Here is a 19048-nt window from a genome sequence, read left to right on the forward strand (position 1 = left end):
TACGGCTCCGGGCTGAGGCTCCAGTGCGGCCGCTGATTGGCTGCTGAAGGCTTGGTCCCATCCCAGTGACCCCAAAGTGCTGGAGGGAGGGGGCGGGGGTGGCCCAGTGCAAAGTGCATCCCGAAAGCCCCCTGCCTGGAGCCCCCGCGGCTGGCACTTGGGACCCTGTATGACCCGGGACCTCGCTGCCCCGAGACCTCCTGTGCCCCCCAGTGGCTGGGAGCCTCCGGCCCGGAGCGCGGCAGCCCCCTGCTCTGAGCCTTCAGACCGGGACTGCCCCCCCACCCGAGCCGGGACTTCCTCCCTGCACCCCTGCCCCGAGGCTGCCCGGCGGCCAGCACCGCCGCCTCAGGTCGGCTCGGCTGTGTGGATGCTGGCCGGACTGGGGCCGTGAGGCACCGAGGAGGACCAGGAACAGCCGCGTCCGGCCCTGCCTGGGCTGTTTCTTCAATGGAGAAGTTGGTGAGTGTGGAGGAGGCTGAAAGGAGGAAGAGAAGCAGCAGCTGAGGAGACAGGTAAAGTCAGTTACCTCCCGGAGGGGAAGGGGGCTGGCCTGGGAGGGAGGAGAATCCCTGCTTCTTCCTGCCTGCCTTTACCACTCTCTTCCTCTGCTCTCCCCTCCTCAGATCCCCCTCCTCCTCGCCCCGGGGCACTGCACAGCTTTCTGCTTTCTGATCTCCAGGTTTGAGCTGGCTTGAGGAGGCGAGAGGGCAGGAAGGGTCTACCACCAGAGAAGCAGCAGAGAGCCTCTGACCAGCATCCTCCATAAAGGTAATAAGCCACTCCTCCCCTCCCCCATTGTTTATTCTTGGCCCCTACCTCATTAAGCAGTGCTTTATTTTCGGGATGGTTACCTGGGAATGCAACCCTTTCCTGGCCCCCAGTTTCCAGGCAAAACCAGAAACACTGCCTATGCCCTGATCTTTAACATTTTAATAACTTCTTTTTCCCAGGAACGTATTTTATCCCTTTTGCTCTGCACAGTGTTTTCGTGTTTTGCATTTTCTTTCGGTACACTGAACCGTGTACCCTGCTCAGAGACTTTGAGACCTTTTTGTGGTTTCCCTGCCCCTCTTACTCTCATAGGAATTCCTCAATTCCTGGTTAATTGCTTGTTAATTCTGAATGACTCTGCTTTTTAATTAAACTACAATTTTCTGCTTTCCCCGTATACTTTCCTATAACCTTTTCTCTACCTCTACCAGAAAGTCTTTTGAGTTATCTAACTGGTGAAGGTTTAGGTAGAGGAAGATACAGTAATAACTTGAAACTTAAGAGTTTCAGAAAATAATGCCAATTTTTTTTCTGGAAAAAATGAATCTGTGTACCTAAGTAGTATGAATAGTACGAAAGCAATACTCCCTTCTGAAGCACTTATGTATAATTAACTCTTTTGTGTATTTCTTGTGACAGATGTGGATGGGCTCTGAAATTCTTATAAAAAGATAAACCGTATTTGTTATATTTTGGGTTTCCTAGAACTTATAAAACTTTATGCAGTATCTTTAATCATTTGACACTCAGGAATTTAAAAACCAAAGACTGTTTTGGTGTATTTAGAATCTAGGGTTTTATTTTTGCACTCTTCATAAGATTTCTCATTTCAAAATCCTTACAGAGAATTGGTTAGATTGAAATGTAAGCATCTAATTCATGTGATCAGATTTCTGCTGCTGTATTTTGTTGCTGCCTTTGAAAATGAGCTAAAGGTAAGTTTAGGACATTCATGTAAATCCTGAAGAGGGGGTATAATCAGGGAAATTATGTAAGAGTTAATTCAGAAATTAGCCAAGTGAATAACTTCTCTAGCATCCAATAACAGGAGTATAAAGTGACTTGTTAATCTCAGAGTTATTTTAATATCTCAGATTGTTTAGGGAATTTTAGGTACAAAGAAGTACTTAAAATAGCAGAAGTTAGGAAATCTTTGCCTTACTCTGTTCAGGTGGACTTTCTGCCTTCTAGTAAAAGAAATTAATGTCTTTCCTGATTCTTCTAATTGTCAAGGTACAGCTAAAGATACTTTTAAAGGGCCCTGAGGGTTTGTATCTTCTTGAAACCCAGCAATGGACAGCAAAAGGAGGGTGTCTGCTACCAAATGGGATTTAGAATCAGAATCTACCAAGGACTGTTTCCTGGTGAACATTTAGGGCACCCTTTGCATGTGTATGTAGGGTCCACTTCATTTCAGTAAATGCTAGGCAGAGGCGATTTTTATTATTGAAATATATGAATCACCAGAGAAATGCCTAATGATTACTTTGGAACTTTTTAAAAAATGCTGAAATACTGGAAGTATGTTTTTAAAGTAAAAAGGAATTATGTATTTTCTATTCAGGCCTTCTCAGTTAAATATTTTTCTGCTTTAAGTTGAACTTTAGCATGTTTTCATTTTCTGAGAGGTGTTATCATCTGTGCTGAGAGAACACTGCTTCCCTCTGGTTTCCAATCAGTTCATTTTCATTGCTTAAATGTATTTCATTGACCCTCTCAGCTTTTAATGGTTTTTCTGAGAGTAGGGAATGTATGTAAATTGTCCACATCTGCTCCTAATATTAGCATGATTGAGAGTATTTGGTCTAGATTATGTCAAATGTTTAAAATATATGAGTACTTTCTTACCAACATGGCCAGTTAGTTAATCTTTTTCAGTCTGGTAGCTAACTTTGTGGTAATTCTATTATCAGTCACATGGTTTTGAAAGAAAAAAAAATCAGAAAACACCTGATTTATTTGGTAACCAAGTAAGGATTATAATCGCATTGGGAGAATCACCAGTTTTGGTTGAAATGATGTATTTTGAGTATGTTATGGCCAATACTTACTTTCTTCATACCTAAAATGATGCCATTCACAATTATATTATGACACAGACAATATCTTTATCTTGTTCACTTTTAGCTTAGGTAATACAGAAGTGTGTACTATCCCCCAAGAGTTTAAAGTCAGGCAGTTTCTAATACTTGACTTCAAGCCTTTCAGTTCATTCTCAACAGAAGGTACACCGTACGTAGAAAGCTTATCTCCTTTCTCATAGACTTTCTAGGTACTGATATGAGGCTGCTAAGATGGTAAAGCCAGACATGGGTTAATAAGAGAAAGATTGGCAAGACTTCATCATTTATAATTATTGTGATTTAAGCTTTGAGTTTTCTCTGGGTAAGTGAATTACAAAATTGCCTTTCTTGCCTTGTCCATGTTTCATGAAAATCGTTGGTCTTTCTGCTGGAGCTTAGGAGACTTACAGACAAGTTCTGCATGATAATAGATCTTTATGTTGTACGGAGCCCCAGTACCTTGGAGAGAATGTGAACACTCTTACTTGTTTGGGAATATAAACACTGTGCTGCTATCTTGAGTGATATTAGAAGACAGTTTTACCTTATTTTGGGTCCCAGGCTCTTGGTCACTCAAGAAGACCTCATCAGCCTCCTCAGCCAGGTGGCACACTTTGGTCCTGGTATTGTTTCTGCATCCAGAGTCCCTTTTAGGACTTGTGAGCTATTGGGGTTTTTGGTTTTCTCAGAACCAGTATCCTTGGAGTTGATTTTAGTTCCTTTCCAGCCTGTATCTCTGTTTACTCTGCAAAGAAATGCCTATTTCTTTTTCTCAGGAGCAAGCTGTTATCTTGTTTCTAGTGTGTGTGAAGTCTGAGAGCACAGTTCAGATTTGAATCACTTCATCAAAAAATGTGTGGCCTTTTAGTGGAAATAATATTCAAAAAGCCATTAATGAGTAATCATTTGTGCCAAAGGAAACTGGGGACATAGGGCAAGTTTGGTGAAACTTACATAATTTTAAACAGGTCTTAAATATATTTTGTTTTATAACTTTTATTCGTTATGCATATAGATTTCTTTTAATTACGTGAAGCAAGAAGCTTTTGTTTTAACTTAATGAGGTTCACTTGGCATCTCTATGGAAATTAGATGGCAATGTTTTAATTCCTGAATTTATAGTTTCTAATATGGTCAACAGTATAAAACCTTGGAGGCCTAGATTGTTTTCTTTTGACCCCATGTAGAGTAGAAAAGATGAATTCGTAAAATTTAAACACGCTATCAACATTGGCCAGTAAAATCTTATATAAAAGTGATATGTATTGGGGAAGCAGCTCATTTAGATGTATAATTCTGAAGTCTTCCTTGTTAATATGTTTTTCTTTTTTCTGACTGAAACCTAAAATGGAATTTCTAAAGACTGCACCCTCAGAGTTTTAGTCATTCTGAGCCAACTTTGCATTGTACATATGTTTACTTAGAAAACTGCTTCCTTTGCCATATTCTTTTATTTTATTGGTGATTTCCATGAACTATCACATTTTCAAACTTGCATTTCTTGAGGGGAAATAGACTTTTTTCCATTCTCTTCTCTGGACTTCCTCTGTAGTTTTTAATAGGTACTTTTACCAGTGGATATTATATTTACTTTCTAAGTTCAGTGGTCTTTTTCCCTCTATACACATGCAGATGGTCATACTCTATTGTGCAATCTCTCATAAAATTACATCACCATAAAATTAATTATTAGTCTGATGCTTTGGACTATTAGGACATTTTGGTAATAAGTCATTGTCTTTCCTAATCTAAGCTGTGCAGCTAACAGGGATCATGTATGCCTGGTGTGTGTGTCCATGCGTTTTTTCCCATAAACACCAAAACATATAAAGAATGCTCTTTTTGGCTTAAATCTATGGTTGTTATTTACAGTGTTTGGTATTGTCAGAACAGAGAAAAGTGATCTTAACCATTATAGGATGATTTGATTCATTTGAAGTATGCAGAACTCTAGTAAAGTTGTATGCAGGAGTAATGCCAGTGGCCGAAGCCTGCCAGTATACCACACACATGCCAGGCATTCAGACTTTCATTTGTCTGATTGAAACAGCCCATGTGAGATGATCACAAGTTACCGTTATTTGTGCAGCTTTCTTTTTTATGTTATTTTATTTTATGGCCTCACCTGTGGCATGCAGAAGTTCCCAGGACATGAATCAAACCTGCACAAGAGCAGTGACTCAAGCCATAGCAGTGACAATGCCAGATACTTAACTGCTAGGCCACCAGAGAACTCCTGTGCATCCTTCTGACAGAAATAATTGAGTCACTTTGACTGTTAACACAAAGCTTTTCTTGATATTCTTAATAAATTAATACCGTTTCATATCCTTCTGAACGCCACCTCACAAGTCCTCCCCATCACTCCCACTGCCTGCATGGAAGTGGCACTGGGTATGTGAACGGCCACCACAACAAGAATGAGGATTCTTAAAGGTTTGAGACCTTGGAGGGTAATCTCCCCTTTCTTGGGAGGTGGGGTGCCAAGGATGACTTATTAAAAATCAGGTATCCAGTGGCATTCATTCTTGAAACGAAGGTGTAGCTCATGTGGAAAATAATCACATGTTCCTCTGTGGACATGCCAGAGGCTCGTTGTTGTTTTGCATTTTTTATTTCAGTGGAGTTTTAGATTTGTGGAAACGATGCAGAGATAATGCAGAATTCCCCTATATCCCACATTCACCTCCCCTAATTTGCCACCAATAATGAGCCAGTAACGAACCTTCTTAATAACTAAAACCTGGTACTGTCTTCCAATTTCTTTAGCTTTTACTGAATGTCATTTTTTCTGTTCTAGGGTACTATCCAGGACATCACATTCCGTTTAGTCATCCTGTCTCCTTACGTTCCTCTTGGCTGTCACAGTCTCTTAGACTTCTTTGTTTCCTTGTTTTTGATGACCTTGACATTTTGAAGGATACTGGTCAGGTATTTTGTAGAATCCCTCAGTTGAAATTAGTCTGCTGTTTTCCTAACTTTTAGACTGGGGTTCTGGGAAGAAAGATCACAGAGGTAAATTGCCATTCGAATCACATCAGACTAACAGCATGGCTTGGCACTCTTGGTATTGGCTGTGACCACCTGGCTGAAGCAAGTTTCCCTCTGTAAAGTGGCTTTCCCCCCCGCCCCCACCATACTGTCCTCTTTGGAAGGAAGTCGCAATTAAGGAGAGGGGAGTTGCGTTCCACCTCCTTGAGGGGGCAGAATCTACACAAATTATTTAGAATTCTGCACAGGAGATTTGTTTTTTCTTCCTCTTTTGTTTATCTAATCAGTTATTTGTACCAATATAGACTTACTGATATTTATTCTATTCTTTGGGTTAGAATCCAATAGTATTTTTATCTTGTCATTCTAGTTGTTCCATCTTGGCTACTGAGAGCTCTTTTAGTTGGCTCCTGTGTCCTTTTGATATACCCCATCATTGCATTTTTCTTGGAGCACTTCCTTCCTTTTTGGCATTGCAAAATGCTCCAGGCTCATCTTGTATATTTCCTGCCCCAGCCTTAGAATCAGCCATTTCTGTAAGGATAGTTCTGCATTTTTTACAGCTTGCCATGTAAGAGTCGTTTTGATCATGCCTAGATAATTTATTTAGAAAGTGATAGGCAGAGTTGTAAACCAGATATTTACTTCCAGGGGCATGTTGGCGAAGTCTTTGGCCTTCCTTGAAGAAGTCTGACAAGGAAAAAAATAAGGTGTGGAAAGAGGAAAGGGTCAAAGTAAACTACTAATTTGGATTGTTTGAAACCTCTGTTCTGCTGCTGCCACCACCTGTGACAGCCACTTTCCCCATAGCTCATCACATTGCCAGGCAGCCTGGCCTTTCCTTGTTTAAGTGATAGAGGCCTTAGCATACCCACCCCACTGGGGTGGGGTGACAGTTCTCCCAGTGAGTAATTCCTAGAAGGTTTTGGGTGTGATGTGTGGAAGTTACTTTTCATGTTTTCTTAACTTTGATGGAATTCACAGATCTAGTATTTAATTGACATGGAGAGGAGTTCCCGTCGTGGCGCAGTGGTTAACGAATCCGACTAGGAACCGTGAGGTTGCGGGTTCGGTCCCTGCCCTTGCTCAGTGGGTTAACGATCCGGCGTTGCCGTGAGCTGTGGTGTAGGTTGCAGATGCGGCTCGGATCCCGCGTTGCTGTGGCTCTGGCGTAGGCCGGTGGCTACAGCTCCGATTCAACCCCTAGCCTGGGAACCTCCATATGCCGCGGGAGTGGCCCAAGAAATAGCAGCAACAACAACAACAACAAAAAGACAAAAAAAAAAATCATTTAATTGACATAGAGAAAGATCTTTTTTAGTTGTAGAGAACTTTTTCAGAATTCCGTATGGACAACCTGGCAAAACTATTGTTAATCTTTTACCTGGTTTGGTGTATGCATAAATAAATAAAAATTTCAAAATTATTAACATGATACCTTTTGCATATATGAAGAACCAGCATTTAATAAGACATAAAGCTGGCTGCAGGTGTGGGTTCAATCCCCAGCTTGGTGCAGTGAGTTAAAGGATCTGACGTTGCCGTGGCTGTGGTGTAAGCTGCAGTTGCAGCTCAGATTTAGTCCCTGGCCTGAAACTTCCATATGCTGTGGGTGCAGCTATTCAGAAAAAAAAAAAAAAAAGTAGTTTAGTTCTGAAAATATTTTTTGAGTAGAGCAAAAAGAATTTATGTTTACATCCAAATTCTAAACGTGTGATTTGTTATTGTCTTTATTCATTAGATAAAAACAAAAAACTGTGTTTTTAGAAAAAAACTTCCTGAAAATAAAACATATCCTGTACTATCTTGGAGATTAATGTAGGTATTGAGATCATTTTCTCTAAGAATTGATGTGAGTTCTTTTCTTTGCTCTATAAGTGTGTTGTAAAGTGCTCTAAGCTCTTCAGAAGGCAGACAATTCAAACAGCTATAGTTCTTTATTTTGCAGGGGGGCAGTTCTGATGGTTGTTATTTCATTCGTTTTTTAGGTTTGGAAAGAGCTCGTTGCCACCAGAATCTGGACACACTCTGAATCCCCTGCTCACGATGCTGTATGTGCACAATGGTTATTAGGCAATCTATGTATCAGGAGAAGGGGCATTCTTCTGTAAGGTAAGTGAGGGTCACGGGTCATCTGTGCTGTGCTAGGGGAGAACCCAGTTAGCTTTTATTTTTCTTCTTCAGATCACTAAATACAGCACTTGCTAAAAGAAAATCCAGGTTTGTTTTGATATTGTTTGAATCTTTTTTTTCTTGGACGGTATACCTTGTTTAAGTGCCAATGTAATCATCTCATTAAAAAAAAAAATTGTTAAAGATGGTTGTTTTAGTATATGGTAGTAGTTTCTGTTAATTCCTTCTAATGATCTTCATTTTCCCTTACAATGTTAAAGTCGAGCAAAAACCACTCCAAGAGGATTCTTGGTTTTAAAATTTCTAAGACAAGAGACTTAATTTTAGTGTCAGTTGAAAAAGTAATTAAGTGGAGAGTAAGGAGAAATCATGTTTATTAAGAAAACAAATTGCCAGGAAATTTTCTCATTTCCCAATTTTCTCTGAGGAAATAGCTCTTTGTAGCAGTAGCCTGATTTAAATTATATTACTTAGTACTGATAATTAGGAGTTTGTTAATAACCGTTTTCTGTGTATAAAACAAGGTAGGATATTTGACTATACCATTAAGCTGTGATACTATGACCTAAGATAGAGGCTTAAGTTGACCTTTGTACAGTCTATGACAAGAAGTTTTACAAGGTAAATTATTATTGGTAACAAGATTATCCCAAGATGTCTAACCTACATATGGGACCAGAATGTCTTTAAAGGACTTTCACATAATTTTTTTTTTTTTTATTTTTAGAAGTGGAAGCTACTAATTAGGAGGTGAGTTTAAACTGTTCCTTAAAGTTGGCCCAGATGGAGTGGCTACCTAGAAGCATGTTAGTTTAAGCTTCTGTATGTATTTCAAAGCTTAAACATGCACTAAAAAAGTTTTTTATATATAAAATGTAACTTTTCACTAGTTCATTTTGGACTTTTCCTTTTTGTGTGAAGGAGATCTCATTTTATATTGTGTTTGGGTACACACCTCTTTTGTGACTTATTAGTGTGGGAATTCAGTATACTTTTTTTTATGTGACTAATCAACAGGTTGATTAGATTTCATTAAACATTTTGTATGATCTTGCTGTTGATTATTTGTAGAATAAAACTTTTGGAAAACTGAAACTAGGAAAGTGAGGCAGAAAAAGAGTAGTAAATCATGTACCGGATCACATAAAGTGGGGGAGGATAGAAAGACAAACAGATAAAAACAAAAGGAAAGGAAATATAACGTACAAACTTTTCTCTAATTTACTTAAAGCCCTCCCACTCCCCCCCCCCCCCCCCCCGCCTTTGGGGCTAAAAATAAAATATTGTTGAAATACTTGAGGGTACCAACCTAAAGTGTTGTGGTTTTTTTTTTTGCCTTTTTTTTCTCTTTTTGCCTTTTCTAGGGCCGTTTCCTCGACATATGGAGATTCCCAGGCTAGGGGTCTAATCTGAGCCGTAGCCACCAGCCTAGGCCAGAGCCACAGCAACGCAGATCCAAGCCACATATGCAACCTACACCACAGCTCACGGCAACGCCGGATCCTTAACCCACTGAGCAAGGGCAGGGATCGAACCCGCAACCTCATGGTTCCTAGTCGGATTTGTTAACTATTTCGCCATGACGGGAACTCCTCAACCTAAAGTTTTTTTGCTTTTTTAAGAATTTTAAACAGCTTCTCATGGGTTGAAGGTCTTTCGTCTTCCTAGTCTACGAATTGTCCAATTGATACTTGATATCTGCTCACTGATAGTGGTAGAGTCCTTGAAAGGTTTATAATTTGAATTTCCTCTGTGTGTGCATCAGGTCAACCTGAACTCCTAAGACAAGTGCTCACTTGCTTCTTCTCTTGTCTCCATCTTTAGCTGCCCAGCATCACCTTCCATTTTATCTAAAATAAATGTGGTGTTCATTGATCTTTGTGTTTACAAAAAGCCGTAGAAGACGTATTCCATTTTTGGCTATTTAGCACTTTGTGCCTCACTCTGTTTTTGAAATCTTGTATAATCTTAGAGAAATGCCTGAAAGGTTTGGTTATAACAGATACATGTTAATTAATTGTAGTAGTATGAACTGTTGCCACTAGGGTTTACATGATTTAGCAATGGAAAGTTCTGTGATATTTAATGAGTACACTATCAGTGGTTAAGTATTCTAAATTCTCCTTATTATTATATATTCTCCCTACCCTTAAAGGCTGATCCCTGTAACCTAATGAATCCTTTGTAAAAAGTGGACTCAGCTAGGATGTTACACCACCATTGTCGAAGGAACCCTGAACTGCAGGAAGAGTTGCAGATCCAGGCTGCAGTGGCTGCCGGGGATGTCCACACAGTGCGAAAGATGTTAGAACAAGGCTATTCCCCCAATGGCCGGGATGCTAATGGCTGGACCCTGCTTCATTTCTCTGCAGCAAGAGGAAAGGAAAGATGTGTTCGAGTATTTCTAGAACATGGAGGTGAGTGTACTAGGAGCAAAATCTTTTTTTCCCTAAGAAGAAACTTAAAATGAAATTCTGTTTAGTTTAAAATATAAGTGTGCATGTCTATACAATTTTTAATACTTCTTATTCATACTCAATTTCTTATTCTCTCTCCTTTGTTAAGATTATCATCATGCTGAGTTTTGTTTGAAACCAAATTGTCTAAAAAACTTGTTAATATGCTTTTTTCTGCCTATAATTCTAGTTTATGTACAGCCAGATTTTCCCCGATTATTCAACTAAAAGCAGCCTTTCTTCAGGTTGTCCATTTGCTTCGTTTCAGAAGCAGAAGTGGCTGTGGTATTGGTAATTAGAGCGTTGCTCAAGTTTCCCCTGTTAGAATTGCTCAAGCAGACAGGGCTCATGCAGGCCCCTTTAAATATCGTGGCTGTAATGACACCCTATCTTTTGACTCTATCACTTAAAAAAAAAATTTAGATGCTTTTATTGCTGTTTAGAATACTTGGCTTTTCCAGAATTGTACATGGTTTCTAGGTATCCTATAAGATTGGTTATCAGAGGTCTAATTTTGTGTTAAATATATACAGTTTGAAAAATGCACTTCACATTTTATATTTTTGCCTTGAAAAACAATCCCCTCCCATAATTAATAATAACTAATCATTATCTTAAACTAATTTACTTTTTTCTCCAATTGGGTATCCATTTAATTTATTTTCTTAAAGATGAACAAGTGTATTTTATCATTTGTACTCATATTATTCTTGTAAATTAAGGTGTAAAACATCCTGGTTGGGACTCAGGTTCCATTATGCGCCATTCTAGGGCCTGGATTGCTTATGAACAATCATTTAGTTTCATTTCTAAAGTGTACTTTATCAAGACTAGTCCAGCTTAATTGCAAACTTACTTGAAGTACAGAAAACATTAGAAGTCCGATAGTCCTGAGATCAGGAATCAGCACACATCTGAATGACCCTGAAATAGGAAGCATGCCCCGAAATAGTTGGCTGTGGACAGGACCTTGCCATTCGCTGACCTGCGCTCCTTTGTAGTGTGTGTAGTGAGGTGGAGGTCTTCCCTTGCTCACACCTCGGTTCACCCTGAAGCTTGAAAACCTCAGCCCTAAAGGTAAGGAGGGGGAAACCAAGAAGAATACCAGGAGAAAGACCTGAAAAAAACTCATAGGTGGGTGTCAGATCAGAATACTTAAAATTCTGGCAATGTTCAGTAAAATTAAGACCAAGATAAGAACTCGTGTTTTTTAATTCCACCTTATCATGTTACTTTCTGCTTGTGCCAGCCTTGCTTTTAAAACATTTTTTTTTTTAATGTTCCATTACTCTGGTAATACATGAACTTGTCTTCTTCAAATAATACACATTTTCAAATAAATTACAAATAATGCCCAAATCCGCTTTGGCCAGCTCCCAGTCCTTATCTGCCTACCCCTGCCCAGAAGTAACCCATGGGTGTGAGTTTGGCTTGGTCCTTATCTTTCTAGATCATTTCCTTATGTACCCATAGAAAATATGTCTTTCTGTGTGATATGTAGTTTTAGAATATAAATGAAATCATGCTGACCATATTATTCTGCAAATGTTATTTTTTTGCTCAGCTATGTAACTTAAGATTTTCTTAATATCAGTGGTTGGCAAACTTTTTCTGTAAAAAGCCAGATAGTTAAGTATCTTAGACTTTACGAATCCTCCCTGTCTCTGTCATTAACTACTCTGCCCTTGTGGTATGAAGACAGCCTTATTTAATGTGAACCAATGAGTGTGGCAGTGTGCTGATAAAACTTTATTCATAAAAACCAATGGCATGCCAGGTTTGGTCTCAGGGCCCCAGTTTGCTGAACCCTATATCTTCACCCCTCTCCCCCTTTCTCTCTCTCTGTGTGTGTGTGTGTGTGTGTGTGTGTGTGTGTATGTATGTGTATGTATGTATGTGTAGATATTTTTAACATCTTTTATTGAGATAGAATTCACATACTTTACAGTTCATTTAAAGTGTCCTATTTTTGCATATTCAGAGTTGAGCATGCATCGCCAGAACCAGTTTTGAAACCTTTTCGTTACATGAAAAAGAAACCTTGTCCCTTTTCAATAATAATACATATGGATTTACTGTCTTCTTTACAACTGCTGGATATAGGCTTTATTAGTATGGATGACTGTTTATTTAAACCATCCTTTGTATTTTTTGAGAGTGGCTGCAATTTTCTCCACAGGAGACAGTGTGTTGAGAAGGTAATCCATGCACAAATGGGTGTGGTCAGAAACAGAGCATAAGGGGGTGGTGCAGACTGTTCAGTGAGGGGAGCCGCTGCCCCTTGGCTTCCAGCCTCAGCTCCTTCCAGGAGGCGGTCACTGCCCCTGCAGCCACGGTCTGTGCTAGAAGTGTGTGATTTTTTTCCATCCTTCTTCTAGCCTGCTTCCCTTTTGTCCGTGGTCTGCTCTACATCTGGACTTTCTTTTTTTTCACAAAACACTAGCTAAGTGATAGTTCCTTGTCACTATATGACTGTATCTCAAATTCCATTGTATGGGTGTGATTTATTTAAATTTATTCCCTGTCTTTGGACATTCTGATTTTTCATTTTCCTGCTTCTTCAAACAGAATTATAGAGAATCCTTGACTGATCTTTTTACAGATGAGAGTTTATCTCTTGGATAATTCCTAGGAGTTCAGTGGTACAGTTACCCCTTCAAAGGGATGTTAATTTTGTTTGTTTGCTTGTTTTTGATGGACATTGACAAATTGTCCTTTAAAGAAGGCTGTTGATGGCTCTGTCCTTATGGGGTGGGAGGATGCCCAGGCGTGTATCACTAGGTGCTTTGCCCTTCCTCTGGGTGATCTGCTTGCCTCTTTTTATTTTATTTTATTTTTTGCACCCCCCCCCCCCAATGATATATGAATAACAAAGCATTGCAAGACTAAACTGCTTGGCTTGTCTTTTTCTTACCACTTGTAGGAGCTGTTTATATATGTTGCTACAGTCTTCCAGTTTGCAGCTTTTTCACATTCTTGCTGTGTTTGTTTTGGGGGACAGAAGTCTGCGTTTTAATGTAGGTGAATTGTATTTTTCTTTTGGCTTATGGCTTGTGCTTTTTGTATCTGGTACATCATACCACAGGGTTGTTATTTGCCTGTTTTCTTTTCTAAAAAGTCTTGTGGTATTTAGGACTTTATCCAGAATTGGTTGTGTGTAACATGAGGTGGGTTGCTATTTCATACATAAAGGTAACCTCAGCCATCCCTTCTTTCCTTATTGCTCTGTCATACCAACTCAGATACACAATATTTATATATGCATGGCTCCATCAGTTCTGTTGTCTGCTGGTATAATATTGTTGTAAATTGTTCTCCAATAAGTTTTAATATCTGGGGGAGCACTATATCCTCTCCTTATTCTTTAAGGATGTCTTGGCTAGCCTTAGCACTTTACATTTCCATATAAAATTTTAAAACAACAAAATTACATATTTTGCAGAAGACTTTCATTTATTATATAGCACCTTTTATGTGCTTCTTTACCCTACAAGAATAAGAGATTTAGGGAGTATTTTTTAATAGCCCATCATATATCATTTAGGAACCATTAGTAAGAGAGGAAACCTCTGCTTGCCTTGGCCATGTGTAATGCTTCCACGTGCTTTGTGTTTAGTCTAGGCCTGGCTTTCAGTCTCCAGAACAGGATACCCAGCTATCTGGTCAGCCTTTCCATGCTTGGGGTTCACAGCACAGTATGAGCTGCTGCTTTGACTGTGTTCTTTTGTAGTAAATAGCACCACAGCCTACTACTGTTGTATCAAAAATCTAGAATCCCTCCTCCTGAATGGTTGTCAGATCCTTCCACTCCCTTTTCGTTGGAGACATGCCCCACCTTTGGGCACAGAAAGTTCATTCCTCACCAGGACTGTTGTGATGTCTCTGCCTTCCCTGCTTCCAGTCCTGCCCCCTCCCAGCCAGTCTCTAAATGAAGTCATCTGTTCAAAGTGAGAATTAAAATACTTCCTTTTATAGCCCATGGGTGGCTTCCCATCGCCCTTGGGGTAATATTCAGTCCTTAATGTGACTTACATGGCCCTGCAGCATCCACTCCTCTGGGACATCTTTCTAGCTTCATCTTTGAGCCATAGCCCCTCTGTATTCTTTCATAGTCGCTGAGCTCAGAGGTGCCTGCCCAGGACCCGCCTGGGTCAGGCATTCACTGCTGCTTCCGCCTCCGCCTTGCTCATACCTGCTTCTCCCTCACCTCCCCCCACCCCTTCCTCCTGGAAGTTGCCCCTCACCATCCGGACTTGGTCAGATCCTTCATCATATGATTTTATTGTGCTCTATACCTCTGTATTGTAGTTTCTTTCGCAAGCATAATTATCTTTGTAGTATTCTATTTGATGTCTGTGTCCCTAGTTAGTCTTCATGAGGATAGAACTCACTTCTGTCCTGTTCTCAGAGAGAGAGGGAGAGAGAAAAATAGGAAACCATCACCAGTTATTTAGGGTAATTGTTCCCTAGCCTTAGAAAGACAAGGCTAATCCCCCCCCCCCCTTTTTTTAAACTTGAAAATACTGATTGAAAATAGATGAGCTTATGATCGGATTAGAAAAGTACCTGAATTCATCATGCCTGCTCTTTTCTGTAAACCACAGTTTAAGAGTTTCTAAACTTCAAGTCAGGTTGTCCCCTCCTGTTAATAAGCATATTTTGTGATGGACATTAAGATGCAATGAAGTCAGAGATTCAGATACAGGATGGTGAGTGAAGAAATGCACAAGAAACAAAGGTTTGCTTTCCTCACCCCCTTGCTGTTCCCTTTCCCACCTCTGTGCAGGATGTAGAGAGAATTCATGTAGATAGTTAGATGAGAATGAAGTAGCCAGCAGTCACTTATTTGTATATTTATTCAGAAAGTACTTATTGAGCACCTAAGATAAGCCAGGCTCTGGCCAGGCCCTGAAGTACAGACATGAGCATTGTGCTGGCTTTCTGGCACTTCATAGTCCAGTGGGTGGGCAGATTTATGGCCAGCATTTGTTGAGCATTTAGTATAAGCCTAATTCCTCAAAACTGCTCTATGAGGATAAGTAGTATCTTTTTCCACTGAGAAAACTGAGCCACACAATGGTAAGTAATTTGCTCAAGGTCATTCACCTCATAAATCTTTGAGCGAGGATCCAAAGCCATTGTCTTAACCATAATTCTGTAAGAAAACAGTGCAGTCCAACAGAGTGAGCTGAGCACTATGCACAGATTAGCACCCACTCTTGGTGGGATGGAGGTGGTGGGAGTGGCAAGGAAGGCTGGATAGGGAAGCATGGTTTGCTTTGAGGTCTTGAAGAGGGAGGCAGGTATGGGGCTCTGGAAAGATGCTGAAAGGACACAGAAGACACTGAGAAAAGGGTTGAAGAAGAAGAGGAACATATTTGGTTTTAGAAAACGAAAAAAATTCAGTGTGATTGGGGCCTATCCATTTTTTTCTGGGGACAGTCGTGAGCCACTTGACAGGAGTGAGAGAAACAGATGTGTGCTTTAGAAAGCTCACTGATTACTGTATGTGAGCTTATTTAGCAAGGGGGCCCAGGACCTCAGGCCCTTTTGCCTGGTCAGGACAGCAGTCTCATCTGTACCCCATTTCTTGAGCACCTCCTATGTGCCAGGCACTGTTCTAAGTACTGGGAATTCAGTAACAAAGTCCTGCTGTGGTGGCACTTACATTTCTAAATGGAAGAAATTGACAGTAAATATACAGTATCAGGTGGTGAAGAAGAAAGAAACAGAGAAGGGATAAAGAAGTACAGGCTTCTGTTGTAAATGAAGTGTTCAGGGAAGACCTCTAATGTGACATGTTAGCTCTGAGGCCTGAAAGAAATGAAGACCAAACCGTGCGACCATCTGGGAGAAAAGCATTAAAGAGAAGGAAATAGCAAGTGCTGTAAAAACTCTAGGAACATGCTTAGTACTTTCTAGAAAAAGCCAGAAAGACCGTAGCTGGCACAGAATGATAGGAGAGGGGGCACACCTCAGTAAAGAGAGTCAGCTGCCATGTTCTGTAGCTCCTAGAAGATGCAGAAAAGGCTTTGGACTTTATTCTGAGAGAATGGGGAGCCGTTGACTACCCCTCAACTGAGGAGCGATGCAAACTTACTTAAGGGTGCACTCTGGCTACTCTGAGGACTCAGGACAGATCATGGAGGAGCAGAGAAGAGCTAGGAGAAGCTCCCTGAAAGTTTTGGCACAATCCAGGCGAGGTCCTTGCTGCATGGTCTGCACAATAGCAGTGGATGTGTGGTCGGATTCTGGATCTGTTTTGAAAGTGGAGACAAAATGTGCTGATAGATTGGCTGTGAGGTGATAGTGAAGGAAATCAAGAATAACTGAGGCTTGGGGGTTGAGGATCAGGATGAAAAGAATTGTCATTTACTGAATGAGCATGGGAAAGTTAGCCAAAGCACTTTAAAGGAAAAAAAGAAAACATAGATATTTAATATAAGCCACCTACCCTACCAGGAATTTTTAATCTCAAGGACATTAAAGGATCATATCTTTCAGTTAAATCTGTACACCTTCACAGTCAAACCACCAATGAGGGATCACACAGAATCAACACTCAGATTTAAGAGGTGGACTGTGACTGCTGTGGTGGCTGCCGTGTGACCACAGAGGAAGCCTGGTTGGGGAGCAGCTGTGTGAAGCCATATGTGCTGCTGCTATGGGAGAAATCCAGTTTCTTTGAGAAAATGAGCACGTTTGACTTAAATCGCTAATACAGTCTATATTCCAAAAGGAAAAAAAGGGAGGCTCTCTTAGTTTACTCTAAACCTGTGCTGTCTGTAGCACGGGGCAGCAGGCGAACCTCAGAGATACTGTGGGTTCAGTTCTAAACCACCACGATAAAGCAGACAGCGCCACAGAGGGAGTCACATGAAATTTTTGGTTTCCCAGTGCATATAAAAGTTATGTTTGCCCTACACTGTAGTCTAGGAAATGTGAAGTATCATTATGTCTAAGAAAAAACGTATGTACATTAATTAAAAATACTTTGTTGCTTGAGTTCCTGTCGTGGTACAGCGGAAGTGAATCCGACTAGGAACCATGAGGCAGGTTCCATCCCTGGCCTCACTCAGTGGGCTAAGGATCTGGAGTTGCCGTGAGCTGTGGTGTAGGTCGCAGATGCAGCTCGGGTCTGGCGTTGCTGTGGCTGTGGCGTAGGCTGGTGGCTCTAGCTCTAGTTAGATCCCTAGCCTATCTCCATATGCTGCGAGTGCTGCCCTAAAAAGCAAAAAAAAAAAAAAGAAAGCTTTATTGCTAAAAAGTTGCTAACCATCATTGAGCTTTTAGTGAGTCATAATCTTTTTGCTGGTGGAGGGTCTTGCCTTGTGTGGATAGTTGCTGACTAATTATGGTGGGGGTTGTTGAAGAGTGGAGTGGCTGTGGCAATTTCTTGAAATATGACAAAAATGGATATTTGTCACATCAATAGACTCTTCCTTTCATGAATGATTTCTCTGTAATATGTGATGCGTTTGCTAGCATTTTACCCACAGCAGAAGTGCTTTCAGAATTGGAGTCACCTCTATCAAACCTTGCTGCTGCTTTGTCACCTAAGTTGATGTCATATTCTTAACTCTTTGTTGTCATGTCAACAACCTACACAGCATCTTTACCAGTAGTAGATTCCATCCCAAGAAACGATTTTCTTTGCTCATCCATAAGAATCAACTCCTCATCTGTTAAAGTTTTATCATGAGATTGAAGTAATTCAGTCATATCTTCAGGCTCCACTTCTCATTCTAGTTCTCTTGCTAAGTAATCTGCAGTTACTTTCTGCACTGATGTCTTGAACCTCAGAATGAAGATGAAGATTGGGAGTGACTTCTTCTAAGCTCTCGTGAATATTGATATTTTGACCTCTTCGCATGAATCACAGATGTTCTTAATGGTGTATAGAGTGGTGAATCCTTTACAAAAAGCTTTCAATTTGCTTTTCCCAAATCTGTTAGAGGAATCATAATCTATGGCAGCCATAGCTTTAGGAAATGTATTTCTTCAATAATAAGACTTCATAGTTGAAATGACTTCTTGATCTGTGGGCTGCAGAATGGATATTGTGTTAGCAGGCATGAAAACAACATTCATCTCATTGTCCATTTCCATCAGGGTTCTATCAGGTGCACTGTCAATGGGCAGAAATATTTTGAAAGGAATCTTTTGAACATTAGGTCTCATCCGTGGGTTTCATAGGTTCAGTAAACTATGTTATAAAGAAATGTGCTGTCATCCAGGCTTTTTTGTTCCATTTATAGAGCACAGGCAAAATAGATTTAGCATAATTCTTAAGGGCCCTAAGAGTTTGGAAATGGTAAATAAGCACTGGCCTCAACTTAAAGTCACCAGCTGCATTAGACCTTAACAAGAGAGGCAGCCTGTCCTTGGCAGTTTTGAAGTCAGGCATTGACTTCTTTTCTGTAGCTATGAGAGTCCTAGGTAGTATCTTTTTCCAATCTAAGGCTGTTGCCATCACATCAAAACACTGTTGCTTCATGTGGCCACCTTCATTAATGATCTTAGCTAGGTTTTCCGGATAACATGCTACAGCTTCTACCCATCATTGGGTGCTTTGCTTTGCTTTTTGATATTATGGAGCTGGCTTCTTTCCTGAAACCTCATGAATCAACC

The 19048-nt window shown here is 40.3% G+C and overlaps 1 protein-coding gene across 4 annotated transcripts in view; it reads left to right on the top strand.

The window, feature by feature from the left end:
* Positions 1-10: 10 nt before the first annotated feature.
* The window catches only part of ASB7 (ankyrin repeat and SOCS box containing 7), a 53018-nt gene continuing 33980 nt past the window's right edge, over positions 11-19048 (top strand). For 2 of the 4 annotated variants that reach the window (XR_007133128.1, XM_047766847.1), the window contains exons 1-4: positions 12-515; positions 683-771; positions 7817-7940; positions 10117-10378. Coding sequence is in view for 1 of the 4 variants with exons in the window: in XM_047766847.1 (XP_047622803.1) it covers positions 10168-10378 (211 nt within the window). In the remaining 3 variants the exon portion in view is untranslated. Of the gene's footprint in view, positions 516-626; positions 772-7816; positions 7941-8688; positions 8712-10116; positions 10379-19048 lie in introns of all 4 variants that reach the window. The other 2 variants (XR_007133127.1, XR_007133129.1) reach the window with 2 other exon arrangements.

Source organism: Phacochoerus africanus, chromosome 2 (assembly GCF_016906955.1).
Source record: "Phacochoerus africanus isolate WHEZ1 chromosome 2, ROS_Pafr_v1, whole genome shotgun sequence".
In the NCBI taxonomy this organism is placed as follows: domain Eukaryota; kingdom Metazoa; phylum Chordata; class Mammalia; order Artiodactyla; family Suidae; genus Phacochoerus; species Phacochoerus africanus.